A 22,386-nucleotide genomic window follows, 5' to 3' on the forward strand; every position below is an offset into this window, starting at 1 on the left:
CACACTCGTAATATCAGAGGGAGGGGAATCTTAATAAGTCATTTGCAAGTCCATACATCCGTCATCATTCACACAGGTAGCAACTAGAGTCTGTACTAGCGCATGGCCGAGGGGCCATGCAAACCTTTTATAGCCAGTGTTAGGAGTGGCGGAAGGCACTAAATAAAAAATATAAATGAAGTGCCTTTGCCACTCGGGGTCCACCGTGTGGTAGATGGAAAAACCGCAGCTAGATGAAGGCAGAGCACTAAGGCGGTAATGTGCACAGGGTTAACTAATACTCAAGTGCACAAAGCAAGCTCTGTTGAAGTCACAGAGCTGCAAGTAGTAAATAATAACTACAATGGTGCTGAGCCTGTTAACTGCACAGGTACTCAGCAACACACAAGCGGTAGATGAACAACGGAGTAGTTATTTAACTGCACTACATCCGCAAGCACCTACCGTATAAACTTGTGAGTAAAGCGTCGCAACCGCGAATGCACAAATAAGCTGCAACTGCAGCGCGGCGAGGATAGTGCCGCAGAGTGACACCGCTAAACGCAGGCGCGATGTCAGACGCTAGCAGGCGATAATGGCGCGCTGGCGCTAATACTGGCTATAGCTCATTCCCTCACACAGACGTAATAACCAAGGAAGGGGGTTTCAAATGAGTCATTCACCAGTCCAAGCATCCATCAACATACACACTGCAGCAAGTATGACTATACTAGCGCATGGCGGAACAGCCATGCGCACTTTTTATAGCAAACGGGACCTTCCGGAAGTCTCCAGAACTCTGAGCTAGACCAATGGAATCAGGAGCAGGACCTGAGCACCTGACTCCTGAACTCCAATGGGAGATCGTCCCACAAGCATGCTCAGAGGATGGGATGAAGGACTTAGCCTCCGGAGAGAGTTGCTGCAAAGCCATCTCCTCAGCAATCTCCTCTGCAGTGGACAGCAGGAGAATGCAGGATGTGAGGGTCTAGATTCCTGCATAGTCAGGGCAGAAATCTGACTCCTAACAGCCAGGACCTTCCAGAAGCTTCCAGATCCCTGAGATGGACCAATCAGATCTGGAGAAGGACCTGTGCATGTGACTCCCGATCTCCAATGGGAGATCGTCTCGTGATCATGCCCAGTGGAGCGACGGAAGGACTTAGCCTCTGGAGCGGTTTGCTGCTGGGCAGCCTGCATTGCTATTGCTAACCCAAAGGTGAAAGCAACAGCCAGAGCCACAGAGCAGGTCTGGGCAGTGCTTTGGGAACGACGGGGCTGCTGAGCAAGCTCCTCTGCGGTCGATGGAGAATGAGAGACTGCAGAATGTGAGGCTCTGGATTCCTGTTGTGCCGCTGCAGGAACTTGATGCCTAACAAGTATCACTGTGCTTGATTGGCAGAAAACTCGCCTGACCTTAACCCCATAGAAAATCTTTGGAGTATTGTCAAGAGGAAGATGAGAGACACCAGACCCAACAATGCAGACGAACTGAAGGCTGCTATCAAAGCAACTTGGGCTTCCATAACCCCTCAGCAGTGCCACAGGCTGATCACCTCCATGCCACGCCGCATTGATGCAGTGATTGACGCCAAGGGAGCCCCGACCAAGTATTGAGTGCATTTACTGATCATACATTTTCAGTAGGCCAATATTTTGGATTTTACAATAATTTTTTCAAGCTGGTGATATAAAGTATTCTAATTTACTGAGATAATGACTTTTGGGTTTTCATTGGCTGTAAGCCATAATCATCAACAGAAATAAACACGTGAAATAGATCACTCTGTGTGTGATGACTCTATAAAATATGAGTTTTACTTTTTGTATTGAAGAACTGAAATAAATTTATTTTTTGATGATATTCTAATTTTGTGAGATGGACCTGTAAGTTACGGCCATCACCTTTCAGGGCTGATATACAGCATTCTATAATGCTGTAGATAAGCCCCCAGCCTGTAAGAGTAGAAAAATAGCTTTTATTAAACTCACCTGCGTGGTGGTCTGGTCCGAGGGGTGTCGCTCTTCTTGGTCCGGTGCCTCCCATCTTCATACGATGCCGTCCTCCTGCTTGCTTCATGTCGTGCTCCTGCGCAGTACTACAGTGCGCAGGTGCCAGGAAACGTCAGAGAGGCCCAGCGCCTGCGCACTGCAGTATTTTTTGCTCTACCCTCAACAGGGCAGAGAAGGACGCCTGCGCAGGAGCGTGATGCCGAGGAGACTGTGGATATTGCAGGGACGTGTCATCCACAGGAAGCAAGAAGGAGGACAGCATCACATGAAGATGGGAGGCACCAGACCGGGACCAGCGACACCCCTCGGACCGGACTGGCTCGCTGGTGAGTATGTAAGGAGGCCAGGGTAGTAGGCGTGACGAGTTGCTGAGTCGTTACACTCTGGCTCCCCACAAGGGAAACATAAGAACACTCACTTTAGATTCTAGGGTTCTTTCTGCTCCAGCCATAAGAATCATAGAATCGTAGAGTTGGAAGGGACCTCCTGGGCCATCTGGTCCAACCCACTGCTCAAAGCAGGATTTGCTAAATCATCCCAGTCAGATGTCTGTCCAGCCTCTGTTTCAAGACTTCCATTGAAAGAGAACTCACCACTTCTCGTGGCAGCTTGTTCCACTCATTCCATCTTGGCTCCTGATTCCAGGTTCTCACAAGCGACTCCAGAATCTTTGTCCATGCTTAGCAGTTCAATTTTACTTAGTAACAGTGTTCTTATTACAGATGCAGCACAGATTTCATGCAATGACATTCCTGGAGATTTGCCTGGCAATCTCTGACCCGCTGGACAATCTATCTTCTCCCGGCAATCTCTGCCCCGCTGGTCAATCCCTGTCCCGTCAGACAATCTCTGCCTCGCTGGAGAATCCCTGATCCATCAGCTTCCTCCCATTCCCCTTTTCTAGTCACAATAGGAAAAGGTAAAAGGCTCGCCATCTCAGCTGCACCTAATCCTGGCCCGTGATCTTCCTTGGAATGGTTCCGTTTAAGGTGGTGACTGCTTGCACGCTCCTCAGCCTGGGGCCCCTTGTTGCTGAAGCAACCGTATCCCCACGGCTAACACTCCCAATCTCTGCCTCTAGTATTCCTCCACTATTCTAGTTCCACTATTGTGTTATGCTATCCCTAATACTATACACAATACAGTCCACATACATACACATTACAGCAACCTTATCCCCACAGCTATGTGACTGTCCTTGTTCACTGCTACATCTCAACTCCCTCTAAACCAGGAAGTGCTTCACTATATCCCACTGCTATATAGAATGCTGTATAGAGTGATGGCCGTAACTTATATTGACCAAAACTGATGACAGGTTGCCTTTAACCCCTTCACGACCTTTGACGCCACGTAGGCGCCATGAAAAGTCATGCCAGAACGACCCATGGCGCCTATGTGGTGTTATGACTTTAAAGCCCCCCTGCGGGTCGGGTGACCTTAGGGTTAGGGTCACCCGACCCGCAGATACAGGGGGCTTTGTTCTTCACCACAGGGGGCGTGGCTTCGCCCCACGTGGCTACGATCGCTCTGATTGGCTGTTTCACTTTTAACAGCCAATCAGAGCGATAGTAATATTTCATCAATGAAAATTGATGAAATATTACAATCCAGCCATGGCCGATGCTGCAGTAGCATCGGACATGGCTGGAGACCATGATCCGACCCCCCCCCCCCACCGGCTCACAGGGCCGATCGGCCCCCGATACCGACTGACGGCGGCAATGTGCTGCCGCCGTCATCATCGGCTCCCCTCCCCCTTCTCTGTGCTCCCCCCACCTTCTGACCTCACAGTGATCAAAATAGAATGAAAAGTAAATAAACCCCCCGTTTATCACCCCCATAGGCAGGATCAACTAATAAAATAAAGAAATTATTTTTATTTTTATTTTTCCATTAGGGTTAGGGTTGGAAAGAGGGTTAGGGTTGGAAATAGGGTTAGGGTTGGAAATAGGGTTAGGGTTGGAAATAGGGTTAGGGTTGGAAATAGGGTTAGGGTTGGAAATAGGGTTAGGGTTGGAATTAGGGTTAGGGTTGGAATTAGGGTTAGGGTTGGAATTAGGGTTAGGGTTGGAATTAGGGTTAGGGTTGGAATTAGGGTTAGGGTTGGAATTAGGGTTAGGGTTGGAATTAGGGTTAGGGTTGGAATTAGGGTTAGGGTTGGAATTAGGGTTAGGGTTGGAATTTGGGTTAGGGTTGGAATTTGGGTTAGGGTTGGAATTTGGGTTAGGGTTGGAATTTGGGTTAGGGTTGGAATTTGGGTTAGGGTTGGAATTTGGGTTAGGGTTGGAATTAGGGTTAGGGTTGGAATTAGGGTTAGAACTAGGGTTAGGGTTGGAATTAGGGTTAGAACTAGGGTTAGGGTTGGAATTAGGGTTAGGGTTGGAATTAGGGTTAGGGTTGGAATTTGGGTTAGGGTTGGAATTTGGGTTAGGGTTGGAATTTGGGTTAGGGTTGGAATTTGGGTTAGGGTTGGAATTAGGGTTAGAGTGGAATTAGGGTTAGGGTTGGAATTAGGGTTAGAACTAGGGTTAGGGTTGGAATTAGGGTTAGGGTTGGAATTGGGGTTAGGGTTGGAATTAGGGTTACGGATAGGGTTAGGGGTGTGTTGGGGTTAGGGTTATGGTTAGGGTTGGGATTAGGGTTAGGGATGTGTTAGGGTTAGGGTTGTGGTTAGGGGTGTGTTGGGGTTAGGGTTGGAGTTAGAATTGAGGGGTTTCCACTGCTTAGGCACATCAGGGGGTCTCTAAACGTGACATGGTGCAACCATTGACACCAGCCAATTTTGCGTTCAAAAAGTCAAACGGTGCTCCCTCCTTTCCAAGCCCCGACGTGTGCCCAAACAGTGGTTTACCCCAACATATGGGGTATCGGCGTACTCAGGAAAAATTGCACAACAACTTTGGTGGTCTAATTTCTCCTGTTACCCTTGAGAAAATAAAAAATTGGGGGCTAAAAAATTATTTTTTTGGAAAAGAAATGATTTTTTTATTTTCACGTCTCTGCGTTATAAACGTCTGTGAAGCACTTGGGGGTTCCAAGTGCTCACCAGACATCTAGATAAGTTCCTTGGACGGTCTAGTTTCCAAAATGGGGTCACTTGTGGGGGGTTTCTACTGTTTAGGCACATCAGGGGCTCTGCAAACGTAACGACGACCGCAGACCTTTCTATCAAAGTCTGCATTTCAAAATGTCACTACTTCCATTCTCAGCCCTTACGTGCGCCCAAACAATGGTTCCTCCCCACATATGGGGTATCAGCGTACTCAGGACATACTGGACAACAACTTTTGGGGTCCAATTTCTCCTGTTACCCTTGGGAAAATAAAAATTTGCGAGCTAAAAAATCATTTTTTGAGGAAAAAAAAAATATTTTTTATTTTCACAGCTTTGTGTTATAAACTTCTGTGAAGCACTTGGGGGTTCAAAGTCCTCACCACACATCTAGATAAGTTCCTTGGGGGGTCTAATTTCCAAAATGGGGTCACTTGTGGGGGGGTTCCACAGTTTAGGCACACCAGGGGCTCTTCAAATGTAACATGACGCCCGCAGACCATTCCATCAAAGTCAGCATTTCATAATGCCACTACTTCCCTTCCGAGCCACGACGTGTACCCAACAGTGGTCCCCACCCACATATGGGGTATCAGCGTACTCAGGACAAACTGGACAACAACTTTTGGGGTCCAATTTATCCTGTTACCCTTGTGGAAAAAAAATTGCTGGCTAAAAATCATTTTTTTTTTAGCAAAAAAAATGATTTTTTGTTTTCACGGCTCTGCGTTATAAACTTCTGTGAAGCACTTGGGGGTTCAAAGTGCTCACCACACACCTAGATAAGTTCCTTGGTGGGTCTAGTTTCCAAAATGGGCTCATCTGTGGGGAGTTTCCACAGTTTAGGTACATCAGGGGCTCTGCAAATGTAACATGATGCCTGCAGACCATTCCATTAAAGTCTGCATTCCAAAACGTCACTACTTCCCTTCCGAGCCCCGACGTGTGCCCAAACAGTGGCCCCCACCCTCATATGGGGTACCAGCGTACTCAGGACAAACTGACAGTTTCTCCTGGTACCCTTGTGAAAATAAAAAATTGTACACTAAAAAATAATTTTTTGAGTTAAAAAAATTTTTTTTATTTTCACGACACTGCGTTATAAACTTTTGTGAAGCACTTGGGGGTTCAAAGTGCTCACTATGCATCTAGAAAAGTTCCCTAGGGGGTCTAGTTTCCAAAATGGGGTTATTTGTGGGGGAGCTCCAATGTTTAGGCACACAGGGGCTCTAAAAACATGACATGGTGTCCGCTAACGATTAGAGGTAATTTTAATTTCAAAAAGTCAAATGGCGCTCCTTCCCTTCTGAGCCCTGCCGTGCGCCCAAACAGTGGTTCCCCCCCACATATGGGGTATCGGTGTACTCAGAACACATTGCACAACAACTTTTGTGGTCCAATTTCTCCTGTTATCCTTGCGAAAATAAAAAATAACGAGCTAAAAAATCATTTTTGAGGAAAAAAAATGATTTTTTATTTTCACTGCTCTGCGTTATAAACTTCTGTGAAGCACCTGGAGGTTCAAAGTGCTCACTACACATCTATGTAAGATCCATAAGGGGTCTAGTTTCCAAAACGAGGTCACTTGTGGGGGGTTTCACTGTTTAGGCACACAAGGGCTCTCCAAACGCGACATGGTGTCCGATAACGATTGGAGCGAATTTTCCATTCAAAAAGTCAAATAGCGCTCCTTCACTTACGGATCCTGTCGTGCGCCCAAACAGTGCTTTATGATGACATATGAGGTATCAATGTATTCAGGAGAAATTGCCCAACAAATTTTAGGATCCATTTTATCCTGTTGCCCATGTGAAAATGAAAAAACTGAGGCTAAAAGAAAATTTTTGTGAAAAAAAAGTACTTTTTTTTTTTTTTTTTTTTTTACCGATCAATTTGTGAAGCACCTGGGGATTCAAAGTGATCACTATGCATGTAGATAAGTTCCTTGGGGGGTCTAGTTTCCAAAATGGGGTCACTTGTGGGGGAGCTCCAATGTTTAGGCACACAGGGGCTCTCCAAACACGACATGGTGTCCGCTAAATATTCCAGCATGTTTTCCATTCAAAAGTCAAATGGCGCTCCTTCCCTTCTGAGCCCTGCCGTGCTCCCAAACAGTGGTTTATGACCACATATGAGGTATCAGTGTACTCAGGAGAAATTGCCCAACAAATTTTAGGATCCATTTTATCCTGTTTCCCATGTGAAAATGAAAAAATTGATTCTAAAAGAAAATTTTTGTTGTAAAAATTAAAATGTCCGTTTTTTCTTTCCACGTTGCTTTAGTTCCTGCGAAACACCTGAAGGGTTAATAATCTTCTAGAATGTAGTTTTGAGTAGCTTGAGGGGTGCAGTTTTTAGAATGGTGTCACTTTTGGGTATTTTCTGCCATATAGACCCCTCAAAGTGACTTCAAATGTGAGGTGGTCCCTTAAAAAAATGGTTTTGTAAATTTTGTTGTAAAAATGAGAAATCGCTGGTCAACTTTTAACCCTTATAACTTCCTAACAAAAAAAAATTGTTTCCAAAATTGTGCTGATGTAAAGTAGACATGTGGGAAATGTTATTTCGTAACCACTTTGTGTCACATAACTCTCTGGTTTAACAGAATAAACATTCAAAATGTGAAAATTGCGAAATTTTCGAAATTTTTATCAAATTTCTGATTTTTTTCACAAATAAACGCAAAAATTATCGACCTAAATTTACCACTAACATGAAGCTCAATTTGTCACGAAAAAACATTCTCAGAATCGCTAGGATCCGTTGAATTGTTCCTGAGTTATTACCTCATAAAGGGACACTGGTCAGAATTGCAAAAAATGGCCTGGTCATTAAGGTCAAAATAGGCTGGGTCATGAAGGGGTTAAGATATTGAAAAGTGCTTGGAAGCCGTACTTAGGAGAAGTGATGAGACGGGCTGAGAGCCTTCACTTCCTATGATTAATTTGTTTAGAAAATAGGGAGGGGTTATCCCTAACCCTAAGAAAGCAAAGGGGACTAAAGCAAACATCCTGATGAAGGGGCAACCTGAAACCTGTAGATAGATTTTTTTTTTTTTTTTTTTTCCTTTGTAATGGTTGAAAAAAGTTATTACTTACCGTGAGTCGGATAATCTCTCAAACCCTCAGCTTGGCTGGGATTCAGAAGGTGCGCATGGAAGAGAGGGGGATGGTTGGGATCTACCGCCCCTCGCGGAGTAATACCAGTCTTGTCATGATTTGCATATCCACAGTCCATACTTGCTTTGTCTTCTGGGCTCCTGTTTTTTGTTACAGGTTATGTTTGACCACACAAAATCCAGAGTGATGACCATGGGCTTATGGTAGCAGCTGGCTGACTTATACGTTTATGTGAGTGGCAGGGTTGCCACTCAGAGGGTAATATTTGTTTTCTTGTTACGAACATACATTTTTTTGTGTGTGTATCCAGAGTCCATTCGGAAGCGCTTTAATAAAGCCCTTTTTTTCTGTTTTCTATCCCTGTAAAGTCCAATGTGTAATGAAAGAAGATCTCAGAATCACTTGGATTGAAAGCAGCTCTTAGAGCGATACATGTTAGATCTGTTAATTGTGCCTGGGCAGAAATGCCAAAACGTAAGGTGTCAGTAAGAGGTTAATATGTGCAATGAATAGACAGGAAAGGGGTCTGATCGTATAGGGGATCGAATCGATTGGATAAAACATACTGATCGCCTGGGGTTCCTGCCAATGCTACCATGACCTAAGCTGCAAAGTGCCCAGCCGGAATGGAGCTGGAGTCAAGCATGCCCCCCCCCCCCCCCCCCCCCCCGTGCCATTCATTCTCACCGAGTCACCAGCCAAGAGCTTACTCGCCTGTCTCTGGCAGTCCCATTAAGAATTGTTGGAAATCCAGCCTATTAATAAGGGGCACTTCTGAGCTCTGTTCTCTGGATCAGTCCCAGTGGTGGAACCTTCTGGAAGTTATGCCTTAATCCTTGGAGAGGGGATGAAGTTAAAACTTGGTGCAGCTCCTTTATTGGTAAAATTGAATAGGAAAAACCTATAGAACTTGATTAGCATGATCTGGAGGAAAGAGATTCCAAGTGGCCATATTAAACTGCAGCCATAATGAGGAGGTATCTCGAACATGTAGCTGCAAGAGAGCTTGTAGACTGACACTGAAGGGTTACTGTTCTGTTCAGGCAGTGCGATATTGCACACTGTCTCCGGAAGACGTCATGGTGAAGGCACTGAAGGACCGGTAAAGGGATGGAAGCTGCTCCGCGTGTTATTACTGCAGCAGTGGTTGGCTACTTTAAGGGGTTGTTGACCAGCAGCTTATTCTGAATAACACATAAGACTTTGGGAAGGAATTATTTTCCCTAATTGTCTCCTTTCATACACAGGATTACACAATAGTGAAAAAGACATCCGGTGACAGAGTGATTCCCATTATCCATCTCCAAGAATCAGAAGGAAGCAGCAGAAGCAAGAGCGGCCACACTGAATCCCTGTACTCCCCGATACCTGAGAAGGAGATCCTACACCTCACCGACAAGATCACTGAGCTGCTCACCGGAGAGGTGACTGCTGGGAGATTACACACTGGAGGATTCTGGGTGACAAGTGGAGAGGAGACTGCTGGGAGATTATACAGTATACACTGGAGGATTCTGGGTGACAAGTGGAGAGGAGACTGTTGGGAGATTATACAGTGTACACTGGAGGATTCTGGGTGATGAGAGGAGACTGCTGGGAGATTATACAGTATACACTGGAGGATTCTGGGTGATGAGAGGAGACTGCTGGGAGATTATACAGTATACACTGGAGGATTCTGGGTGATGAGGAGACTGCTGGGAGATAATACAGTATACACTGGAGGATTCTGGGTGATGAGAGGAGACTGCTGGGAGATTATACCGTATAGACTGGAGGATTCTGGGTGATGAGAGGAGACTGCTGGGAGATTATACAGTATACACTGGAGGATTCTGGGTGATGAGAGGAGACTGCTGGGAGATTATACAGTATACACTGGAGGATTCTGGGTGATGAGAGGAGACTGCTGGGAGATTATACAGTATACACTGGAGGATTCTGGGTGATGAGAGGAGACTGCTGGGAGATTATACAGTATACACTGGAGGATTCTGGGTGATGAGAGGAGACTGCTGGGAGATTATACAGTATACACTGGAGGATTCTGGGTGATGAGGAGACTGCTGGGAGATTATACAGTATACACTGGAGGATTCTGGGTGATGAGAGGAGACTGCTGGGAGATTATACAGTATACACTGGAGGATTCTGGGTGATGAGAGGAGACTGCTGGGAGATTATACAGTATACACTGGAGGATTCTGGGTGATGAGAGGAGACTGCTGGGAGATTATACAGTATACACTGGAGGATTCTGGGTGATGAGGAGACTGCTGGGAGATTATACAGTATACACTGGAGGATTCTGGGTGATGAGGAGACTGCTGGGAGATAATACAGTATACACTGGAGGATTCTGGGTGATGAGAGGAGACTGGGAGATTATACCGTATAGACTGGAGGATTCTGGGTGATGAGAGGAGACTGCTGGGAGATTATACAGTATACACTGGAGGATTCTGGGTGATGAGAGGAGACTGCTGGGAGATTATACAGTATACACTGGAGGATTCTGGGTGATGAGAGGAGACTGCTGGGAGATTATACAGTATACACTGGAGGATTCTGGGTGATGAGAGGAGACTGCTGGGAGATTATACAGTATACACTGGAGGATTCTGGGTGATGAGAGGAGACTGCTGGGAGATTATACAGTATACACTGGAGGATTCTGGGTGATGAGAGGAGACTGCTGGGAGATTATACAGTATACACTGGAGGATTCTGAGTGATGAGAGGAGACTGCAGGGAGATTATACAGTATATACTGGAGGATTCTGGGTGATGAGAGGAGACTGCTGGGAGATTATACAGTATACACTGGAGGATTCTGGGTGATGAGAGGAGACTGCTGGGAGATTATACAGTATACACTGGAGGATTCTGGGTGATGAGAGGAGACTACTGGGAGATTATACAGTATATACTGGAGGATTCTGGGTGATGAGGAGACTGCTGGGAGATTATACAGTATATACTGGAGGATTCTGGGTGATGAGAGGAGACTACTGGGAGATTATACAGTATACAATGGAGGATTCTGGGTGATGAGAGGAGACTACTGGGAGATTATACAGTATACACTGGAGGATTCTGGGTGATGAGAGGAGACTACTGGGAGATTATACAGTATATACTGGAGGATTCTGGGTGATGAGGAGACTGCTGGGAGATTATACAGAATACACTGGAGGATTCTGGGTGATTAGATGAAAGGAGACTGCTGGGAGATTATACAGTACACACTGGAGGATTCTGGGTGATGAGAGGAGACTGCTGGGAGATTATGCAGTATACACTGGAGAATTCTGGGTGATGAGAGGAGACTACTGGGAGATTATACAGTATACACTGGAGGATTCTGGGTGATGAGAGGAGACTACTGGGAGATTATACAGTATACACTGGAGGATTCTGGGTGATGAGGAGACTGCTGGGAGATTATACAGAATACACTGGAGGATTCTGGGTGATGAGAGGAGACTACTGGGAGATTATACAGTATACACTGGAGGATTCTGGGTGATGAGGAGACTGCTGGGAGATTATACAGAATACACTGGAGGATTCTGGGTGATGAGAGGAGACTACTGGGAGATTATACAGTATACACTGGAGGATTCTGGGTGATGAGAGGAGACTACTGGGAGATTATACAGTATATACTGGAGGATTCTGGGTGATGAGGAGACTGCTGGGAGATTATACAGAATACACTGGAGGATTCTGGGTGATGAGAGGAGACTACTGGGAGATTATACAGTATACACTGGAGGATTCTGGGTGATGAGAGGAGACTACTGGGAGATTATACAGTATACACTGGAGGATTCTGGGTGATGAGAGGAGACTGCTGGGAGATTATACAGAATACACTGGAGGATTCTGGCTGATTAGATGAAAGGAGACTGCTGGGAGATTATACAGTACACACTGGGGGATTCTGGGTGATGAGAGGAGACTGCTGGGAGATTATACAGTATACACTGGAGGATTCTGGGTGATGAGAGGAGACTGCTGGGAGATTATACAGTATACACTGGAGGATTCTGGGTGATGAGAGGAGACTGCTGTGAGATTATACAGTATACACTGGAGGATTCTGGGTGATGAGAGGAGACTGCTGGGAGATTATACAGTATCCACTGGAGGATTCTGGGTGATGAGAGGAGAGGAGACTGCTGGGGGATTATACAGTATACACTGGAGGTTTATGGGTAAGCTCGTGACGAAACTGCAGAGGCCGTGAAACGCGCGTCAAGCTGTGGTCATTATCCATACATAGTCCTTACTTGATTGCTACAGGTAAATCACGGTTTATTTTACAGTGCTTCAGATTCACTAGTGACAGCTTTATTCAGTATGTCTATTCTTGTACCACAGTTAAATAATTTGGACATATATGCCCCCATCATTGCCTGTGCAGCCTATATGTATCTGTGAATGTGTCTGGCAGCACTTGATTGGTGACTGTATTGGGCCGGTATTCCATGCTGCCATACACATTCAGAGGGCTAGTTTAGCATTGATTCAGACTTGATGTAGTGATCTGTTGTTTCCTTGTTCCATTACTGTTCTTCTGCTCCAGGTGTGACAGGTCATATAGTACCCCCTTCCTTACTATATCAGCTTTGAATATACTTTTGCACTTTAATATATATATTGTACATTTTTTACTTGATGAAATTAATAAAATTGTTATATTTTGTTATATCTGATCATATTGTTCCATCTAGTTTGCTATTGGTTCATAGTATCTAGTATTGAAGGGATCTCTGTTCAGCTGTATTAGATGATTTCTCTTGGTTTTGTGATGTCTGCCTTGTCGGTTGTCAGGTTCCTCTCAGGTGTCAGGACGTCGCTATCTATTTCTCCCTGGAGGAGTGGGCTTATATAGAAGAACACCGGGATCAGTACAAGAAGGTGAGGATGGAGGAGGAGCACCGGCATCTGGCATTACTCGGTAAGGAGATTATAGCTTTCTACACTGTTACATGTTTCTTAATAGGGAGACCATGCTCGAAACCACAAAAACACACTCATAAATGTCTTTATCATTTTTATTAGAGAAACATATTACAAATAGAGTGTACAAAATTTGCCAAATATAGTATAGAGGTTTATACAAAAGAAGAAAATGTAAGACATGCAAGGAAGTGCACAGTCAGCAAGTGACATGAGAAACAGGTATGGAGAATCAATAGAAGCGTAGAGCCAGTGGAGAGTCCCCTTCCAGAAGATACATAGCAAGCTTCACGTGGAGCTCAGCTAGTGTTTAACCATATGTGTGCCTTCCTTGTAGCCCCTGCTTCTCGTTTCGCGTATTATGCTTTCTCAATGGGTGTCATATTGTCTGCACCACCCTCTATATTAACGTCGTGGCCAGCTGCTGTTAATGCAGCACATGCGCTCCGGTCACCCCACCTACATTGCGGCTTCCTTGGGTGACCGTCAGGACTCACCGCGCTCATGTTGGGTGAGACATGCGCGTGGCCGTCGTCTGGTAACCACCTGGAATATGACGAGTGTAGGTTCACTGGGCACATACACACACTCAGCAGCCATGCTGTAGTGAAACGTGAGTGCTGCCATTTTAGGAGTGATTGCAAAACGTGATATATGTTATGTATAGCTATATTAACAAGTGGTAAAGTTTACGTGACAGAGAATTACAACTATGACACAATAATAGTGTCAATGAGATGAAGTGCAGAGGCCAGTCAGTGTTTATTATAAATCCAAAAATGGCGCTATTAAAGTGACAGTGCATGAAGTTACAGAAATCGGGGTAAAGTGACAGTGCATAAAGTTACAGAAATCGGGGTAAAGTGACAGTGCATGAAGTTACAGACATCGGGGTAAAGTGACAGTGCATGAAGTTACAGACATCGGGGTAAAGTGACAGTGCATGAAGTTACAGAAATCGGGGTAAAGTGACAGTGCATGAAGTTACAGAAATCGGGGTAAAGTGACAGTGCATGAAGTTACAGACATCGGGGTAAAGTGACAGTGCATGAAGTTACAGACATCGGGGTAAAGTGACAGTGCATGAAGTTACAGAAATCGGGGTAAAGTGACAGTGCATGAAGTTACAGAAATCGGGGTAAAGTGACAGTGCATGAAGTTACAGACATCGGGGTAAAGTGACAGTGCATGAAGTTACAGACATCGGGGTAAAGTGACAGTGCATGAAGTTACAGACATCGGGGTAAAGTGACAGTGCATGAAGTTACAGAAATCGGGGTAAAGTGACAGTGCATGAAGTTACAGAAATCGGGGTAAAGTGACAGTGCATGAAGTTACAGACATCGGGGTAAAGTGACAGTGCATGAAGTTTTAATAATAAATAAATAATTTTGGATGGAAAGTAAATATCAATCACGCCCATCCAAGGTTAAATGGATAAAATTCAAAGTGAATAGAAAAAACACATAAGGATGAACTGTACATGTCCACTCTTGTGCAACATACGGATGAAAATTGAGAGCACTCTTGCGATCAATAGAAATTAAATGCCGTTAAAGGACAACAACAATCTCATTACATTAATCCGAAAGGAGCAACTATTTTCCGTACATATAAACATGCGCGAATATAGTCATTACTTATGTGGAAATGGCAGGTACATTAAGATGGAGCTATCGTAAAGGCCGGTCCATATTTAGTTTTCTCACATATGGCCACATGTACCCCGGTCAGTGCTAGCTAGCCAGTGGCAGGGAGAGGGTCCAGGTATAGGTCCGGATAATAAGTGGCATTAACCCTAGCATGCGTGACGTCAAAAATCTACTTTTATGTTACGTGAAAATCATATGGAGAAACTCACATAAATAACTTTTACAAGTTTATTTCAAAATTGCAAAATAAGATATGAATAATGCACAACATTGTAATTATAATTTTTTGCAGAAAGCACCAATGTCGAGGTAGCTATTTTGGGAGGGCTAAATTTACCCTTCACGGTTGATCCAGTGATTTCCAAATTATTCCACAGTGTTGCTAGCAACTCAAATGACCACACGGAGACTGGGGTCTCTGTACAGGAGGGTCAAGGCAGATCACTAAGCCCCTTTATTTTAGTCACTTCTTTTATAATATTTTGCTTAATTATGAAAGGTTCTCAACTACCAATAACATCATGGTAATGCTTTACTTTGTAAGCCAATAATATTGCAAGAAAACCGGAACGTCATATATGTCCGTACCTAAATAGCGTAGAAAGTAGTATAATGGCATATTCAGAGCAATACACCCCCCCGAGCCCCTTATCTTTGCACCTGATGAGAACAGTCTGGTTTCATGTCAGCAAATGCCAATTACAAAAATTTATCTTACAGCAACAAAAACGAAACCGTCAGAGAATGGATAAAACGAAACTTCAGCTTTGATTTTAGATTTAACCCTTCACACCAAAAAACATTTTTCTTTCTAAATTTCAAACAAACATATGAAAAACACAAAGGTATATAAATCTAGAGTAAACTAGCTGCAGCTACATTTCTTTTCTAACTTTTTCTTTTAAATTTTATTGGTCTGCTAAACAATTTTCACATGTTATCTTTTCTGAAGAAGGTTCTTTACAGACGTGCAGTATCACTCAGTTTTCCTCTCTAAGTTTCTTGGACAAATGAAACAACGCTTTAGTTTTCTTTCTCCTGGCCCTGGAATATCCTGAAACTGTTCGCCGCACCGTTTTGTTGGTAGTTTAGTTTGCTGTGGCAAGCATTTCATGTTGCTTTGCTCCGTCATGTGAGGCATTACAAGTTCATGGCAAAGGTCCTTCAAGAATAGGCGTCTCCTGTCCTTCCTCATATCATCACAGGTCCTTCAGCAAGTAGCTCACAGTGTATACTGTCCTCAGTACTCTCTACACAGCTCATTACTGTGTTCAGAAGAACCTGAGATGATGTCATGGCCTTATCACTCCCTCCCAAAATCAGATGACATCCTCACATGGCATGACCCACCCTCCGGCCCCTCCACCAGCAACCCTGACTGCAAATAAAGTAACTTGAGACACAAACACTGCTGAGTACATGATAAAAATAGCAGGGGCCTAAAAGGCACCCCATTCCGTACAGATGTGGTTTTCCCCCAAAAAGCATTGTTACACCAAAATGCCTATCAAAAAATTATATGAACTTAATATTACCAACAGTGATATACTTGAGGAATACCTAGAGTTTCAAAATTTTAACTAAAGTAATTTTGCACATAATAGCAAAAAAGTAAGCACGAGGGCCTAAAAGGCCCCCGATACGCATTATAGGGTTAAGTTTGTCAGAAAACAGACATGAGCCCATGTCGCCTACATTCCAGAGAGGCTGGTCAATAGCAGGGAAGAGATCCAGGTATACAGTTGTGCTCCAAATTTTACATACCCGGCAGAATTTTTCCTTTCTCGGCCTTTTTTCAGAGAATATGAATGATCACACCAAAACTTTTTCTCCACTCATGGTTAGTGGTTGGGTGAAGCCATTTATTGTCAGACTACTGTGTTTTCTCTTTTTAAATCATAATGACAACCCTAAACATCCATATGACCCTGATCAAAAGTTTACATACCCCATTTCTTAATACCATGACCTGATCAAAAGTTTACACACCCCATTTCTTAATACCATGCATTGCCCTCTCTAACATCAATGACAGCTTGAAGTCTTTTGTGGTAGTTGTGGATGAGGTTCTTTATTTTCTCAGATGGTAAAGCTGCCTACACTTTTTGGCAAAAGCCTCCAGTTCCTGTAAATTCCTGGTTTGTCTAGCATGAACTGGGTGCTTGAGATCTCCCCAGACTGACTCATCCACAACTACCACAAAAGACTTCAAGCTGTCATTGATGTTAGAGTGGGCAATACACGGTATTAAGAAATGGGGGATGTGAACTTTTCATCAGGGTCATTTGGATGTTTTGGGTTGTCATTGTGATTTAAAAAGAGAAAAAACAGTAGTTTGACAATAAATGGCTTCACCCAACCTCTAACCATGAGTAGAGAAAAAGTTTTGGTGTTATCATTTATATTCTCTGAAAAAAGGCCAAGAAAGGAAAATTTTTCCCGGGATATGTAAACTTTTGAGCACAACTGTATATCCCGTGTTAAACAGCATCACGCTAGCCAGAATATAGGCATAAACTCCTTTTTCAGATTGTTTTCTTAGAGAACACAGATGGAAAATATAAATTTAAAAGTTCTGCTTCTCAACATCATTTTTGACTACTTCATTATTTTCATCCAGTAAAAATCCTATAGCATCTTTGACTTTTCTTTTGCTTTTGACAATCCCCCAAAATGAATTTGTATTGCTTTTGGTCTCCCTTGCAAGCCTCACTTCATTACTGGCTTTAGCTCTAACTCTTGCCCTCCATTCCCTGCAGAGAGCATTATATTCTTCTTTAGATATGCCCCCCTCTTTCCATTTAATATTCATTTCTTTCTTCCTTTATAACAAGAGATTAAGTTCTATGTTCATCCATGCTTGTCTCTTTGAAAGCTTTCAATTCTTCCTTCTTTTCGAGATTGTTAGTAATTGTGCGGTGAGAGTTTCATTTAGGAAAATCTCCCATTCTTTTGGATATGTCTGCCCTTTAGAACATCCAGCCATTGGATGTTTCCTACCCTCTTTCTGAGTCCATTAAAATCTGTATTTCTGAAGGCCAACCTAAAGTGTGTGATATATAAATCCCCACAACTTATGTTTCCACTTTCAGTTCCAGTTCGGAACGTGCAGCTCTCTGGTGCCTCCTTACCCTCAAGTCAGTCAGGGAACTGCATCTAGGATAATTAGTTGCCGGAAAGGCTGCCTTGTTGCGTACTGGCTATTGGGCACTCTGCAGTGAGGGTGGTATCACCAGTCCCAGGCCGGTAATACACACACAAACCTCGATCCATCACTGCCATGGTTTCCCGATACCACAAGGGCGCTCTGCTGCCACCAGTTCCTTGTTTGATAATAGCTTATATCAGGTCAGGAACGAACCCAATAGGTAGCGTAATTTAGCGTGAAGGACGTGTCGGTTTGATCATAGAGCCAAAAGAACGAACTAGTAATTTTATAAGTTTACTCCAGAAAAGATAGGCATTGGTTACAGAAAAATACAAAAGATATTACAAAAGGAGACAAAATACAGTATATACAAACAGTTACAAATAAAAGAGAATTAAGATAAGAACTTTCTACATCTCAGTCACCTTTATGACATGTCGATGAGGAGAGGAGCACCTTCCCAAGGGAAAATGGTCCGTCAGCACAGCTTACTAGCTGGCACTCCTGGCATCTGACACCTATCTCAGTGAGAGTCAGAGATTTATGCTTTTCTCTTGCTGACCTCACTTGGGGGCTGAGTTACAGGATGTACGCCCCTTCTGGAAAAATTATTAAAACTTTCTACTTGCTATAACTCTGGCTGGGGAGCTCCCAGAGTGACAACAGGGGTATTATATGTTCTATTACAAAATTATCTTTCATTTGAGACCAAACATCTTATGTCTGTGTATTACTGGAGGAACCCTTTTCACTAGAGATGAGCGACTTTGCCTTTTTTCGGGTCGAGTCGGGTTTCATGAAACCCGACTTTCTCAAAAGTCGGGTCGAACGAAATCGGCCGATTATCGTGAAAAGTCGAAGGCCGACTGAAACGCGAAACCCAATGCAAGTCAACGGGGAAGCAAAGTCGGCAGGGAGTGGAGGACAGGAAACACACCTACAGTGCCCATTTGAATGGCAAAAACATCAATTTTTATTACTGAAGCTTGTCAACCTTAATTTACTTCATAATAATAGTTACGCACTGAAAACTGGGGGTTATTTGGCTACAGTTGTGGGAGGGGTAGGGCTGGCTCCAGGTTTTCATGTGCCCTGGGCCAAAGAGCGCCCCTTTAACACATACCACAACTCATGATGCTCCGATACAGTAGAGAAATAGCGGTATAGTACAATGAAAAATACTTCACTTTTTACATCTCATGACTGATATCGATTTTAAATTCTCCAATAGCTCCAAAAACGGACAGTATATTACTCCATACAGTAATATGGCCACCGCATAGTGCGCTATACAGAGTAATGAGGCCCATATATTTCTCCATACAGAATCATTGGTCCCATATAATGTTTGAAACAGTATATGATGAGCTCCACATAATGCTACAGTATATGTTGGTCCCCATGGATGAAGCTCCACTGTCTTATGTGCCCAAATAATGCTCCATATATAATGGGCCCCATTTCTAATGCTCCAGTGTATAATGGGCCCTGTAAATGCTGCTCCAGTGTCTGATGTCCACTATTAGTGTATGGTTGGCCCCATATATCATTCTCCAGAGTATAGTGCTCCCCAAAAATTGCTGTCCCAACATTGAAAACAATTAAACAAGTCTCGCTAGGGAATCCCTGTACTAGTCTGGACTCCTCGTCATCCCCATCTTCCATCTCACTGCACTTGGCTGTTTAGGCAGAGGGCATACAGACGTGATGTCATTGCGCTCTCTGATCAGAATATCACTGTCAGGACACGCGGAAGACGTCATGGCGGTGGAGCAGGGAGAGGTAAGTATTTCAACTTTGCAAGTGCTGTGATCCGGAGCAAGCAGGGGGGGCCCACTCGTTGGCGACGTCACTGGCACAGGGCCCCTCATAGTACGGCGGTGTGTGGCGGTGTGTCTGATCCCTCCCACCGGCAGAGACACTTTTGCGTACTATGAGGGGCGCTGTGCCAGTGCCGTCGCCCATGAGTATGCCCCCCACCTGCTCAAGGAACCTGCACTTTCATCTGCACCTTCCTCTTTGTCACCTTGTAAGGTGGTATAGTATGCGGGAAGGGGAACCTGAGTTTCCTCAGGGTCAGATTCTGGCTGTGTAGAGTGTGAGGGGAATGTAGTGGTCTGGGTCAATGTACCAGCAGAATCATCTAGCAGTGGCTGGGCATCAGTGCACTTGTGGCGTCCCCAGGAGTATGGTCGCCACAGTGGCATTACCTTCCTCCTAGGGAGTGTGATGTCATGCTTGGGAGCAACGAAGGATCTCTCTAGCAGTTCAACCAACACACAACACATTTCCCACTCCAGACCAGCAGGGAGACCTCTGAACCTGACTGCTGAGGAGCTGCTCTCTGTGGTCGGGAGGAGGTAAGTTAGGGCACTCTGTGCAGGGAAGGGGAAGTGTGTGGACGTGAGAAGGGGAGCTGGAGGATGAGCAGAGTTAAGGCGCACTCCTAGCTGGAGCGCATGGTCCGGATTCCGGTCTCCGAGTTTGTAGGGACACTGACGTTCCTGCAGCAGAAACCGGAGGAAGTAGCAGCTGTAAATGCTCTGTACCCGAGTAAGGCTCAGAGGCCCCAGCATCGACGTGTGGGAGCCAGAAGGAAAAGGCTACGGCTGCCTGCCATACGAGAAAGTTCCAAAAGAGAGTCAACAGGGGGAACTTCATTGAATTCAGCACTGCGAGTACCTCAGATAAGCGCTAGAACGGAGGCCACACTTCCTATCTGCAGAGAGAGAATTCGAAATTGGCTTCCAGGCTGACCAACTCCTTCTCCATCTGTACTCTGGGTCCTGGACGGCACTTACCAAGTACAGGTAAAGGAACTGCACGAATGTGTCTGTCCTCTTTCTCCTGCGCCTGGCGCACGGCTCTGCTACATTCTGCACTGCACACCATCTACCAACTCTTTCATCTGCCCTGCGACTACAGCCCTACCTGTGCAGGGCTTCTACATCTTAGCTGCACCACATCATCTGTCCCAGAGAAGCGACACTGCAGCGCTGGTCAATCTAATCAGAAACCACAGGTGACGTCATGTATCATTCACCTATAAACGTAATTCACTCCTTTGCATGGACGTCCAGGGCCAAGGAACGGGTCACCACCACCGTAACACATCCCTGTGAGACACCGGCTCGGTACCGATTAACCCCACTCCCCTGGCTGGCCACCCACACTTCATGTCAGATTCATCTTGGACTTGGGAATTCACGATTTGGCTTGATAACCCAGGCATGGTATGATAGAAAGAGCTACATGGACTAATGGGAAGTGTGGCCTGCTGCATCATTCACTTTTGGTGGGGGTGAAGGACACAAGGAAAGGGGTTCTTCCTGACCAGGAGCCAGCACTTGACGACTCAGTGCTTGCATTTTTTGAAACTTCAGAAGAGGAGGGCATATTTGCTGGAGTCTGTTTCGGCAATGTAAGCCAAAACCAGTTCCTTATGCTCCGCCTTTAAAAGCGGTTAACCTACTCCCAGAAAAGGTAGCCTTCCATGCGTTCTGGAGCCAGACCATGACGCAGGCTCAACACCTCCTGCCTTAGCTGCTATTGTGCTTTTGCACTACCAGCAGATGCACCACCACCATCAGCACCAGCTGGCCCCCCCACGCCCACGTCCGCGGCCTCTTCCACCAAACTTCAAAATTTTGCAGAAAATAGACCCAAAATAATATCAGATATATGGCACTGTATCGGAAGCGTACAGCTCTATTCAGTCAAAGGATAATTGTCAATCTCCCTATATATTCCATCAGTCACACAGAGATGCTCACAGGCTCAGTATGGATTAGACAAAAATATAAAAATTAGACAAAGTGTACAGTATCATCAGATAGCAGGTATATATAGTATAGTTTAAACATTCTAAATCTCCGTAGATATTTGAGGAGGCAGACACAGACGCTCTCAGGTTCCGTATTGGATTACAACACAATCTAAAAAGCCGTAAAACGGTGATGGATCTCAAGAGTACAGCTGTACACAGTGTAGGTGTCATTTTTGTCAATTTCAGTATTTATTTCCACAGTCAGAAAATAACTCTCACTTGGTCAGTTTGGATTAGACCTGAATATAACAAGCAGTAAATGGGTAATGTATCACAAGCATAGAGCTGTATACAGTGTTGGGGTAATTTTTAAATGTACATCTAAATTGCAGGAGTAACCCATAGACACTCACACGCTCAGGATGGATCACACCACAATATAACAAGAAGATCCGCAAGAAATAATCACACATGTGGGACAATGTTCCAGGTGTCAATGATACACTTAGAGTGGTGGGTGGAGGAGGACTTCCTGGCAGAAAGGTTCAGTATCACCAGATACCAGGTATATATAGCATAGTTTAAACATTAACAATGTACTTCTATATATCAGGAGTAGTGTTGAGCCACCCCGCTAGTTTTGTGTTATGAGTTCATTTTCCCCTTCACCATTGAGGTCTGATGAAC

The 22,386-nt window shown here is 44.5% G+C and overlaps 1 protein-coding gene across 3 annotated transcripts in view; it reads left to right on the top strand.

Moving 5' to 3' along the window:
• LOC141076776 (uncharacterized) overlaps nt 1-22,386 on the top strand; it is a 140,504-nt gene that overhangs the window by 9,937 nt on the left and 108,181 nt on the right. For all 3 annotated transcript variants that reach the window (XM_073564075.1, XM_073564076.1, XM_073564074.1), the window contains 2 exons: nt 9,413-9,589; nt 13,005-13,131. In XM_073564075.1, coding sequence (XP_073420176.1) covers nt 13,098-13,131 — 34 coding nt within the window. In that variant the 5' untranslated portion in view covers nt 9,413-9,589; nt 13,005-13,097. The remainder of the gene's footprint in view (nt 1-9,412; nt 9,590-13,004; nt 13,132-22,386) is intronic.

Source organism: Dendrobates tinctorius, unplaced genomic scaffold, assembly GCF_039654945.1.
Source record: "Dendrobates tinctorius isolate UK_male_01 unplaced genomic scaffold, ASM3965494v1 ptg000425l, whole genome shotgun sequence".
Classification (NCBI taxonomy): Eukaryota; Metazoa; Chordata; class Amphibia; order Anura; family Dendrobatidae; genus Dendrobates; species Dendrobates tinctorius.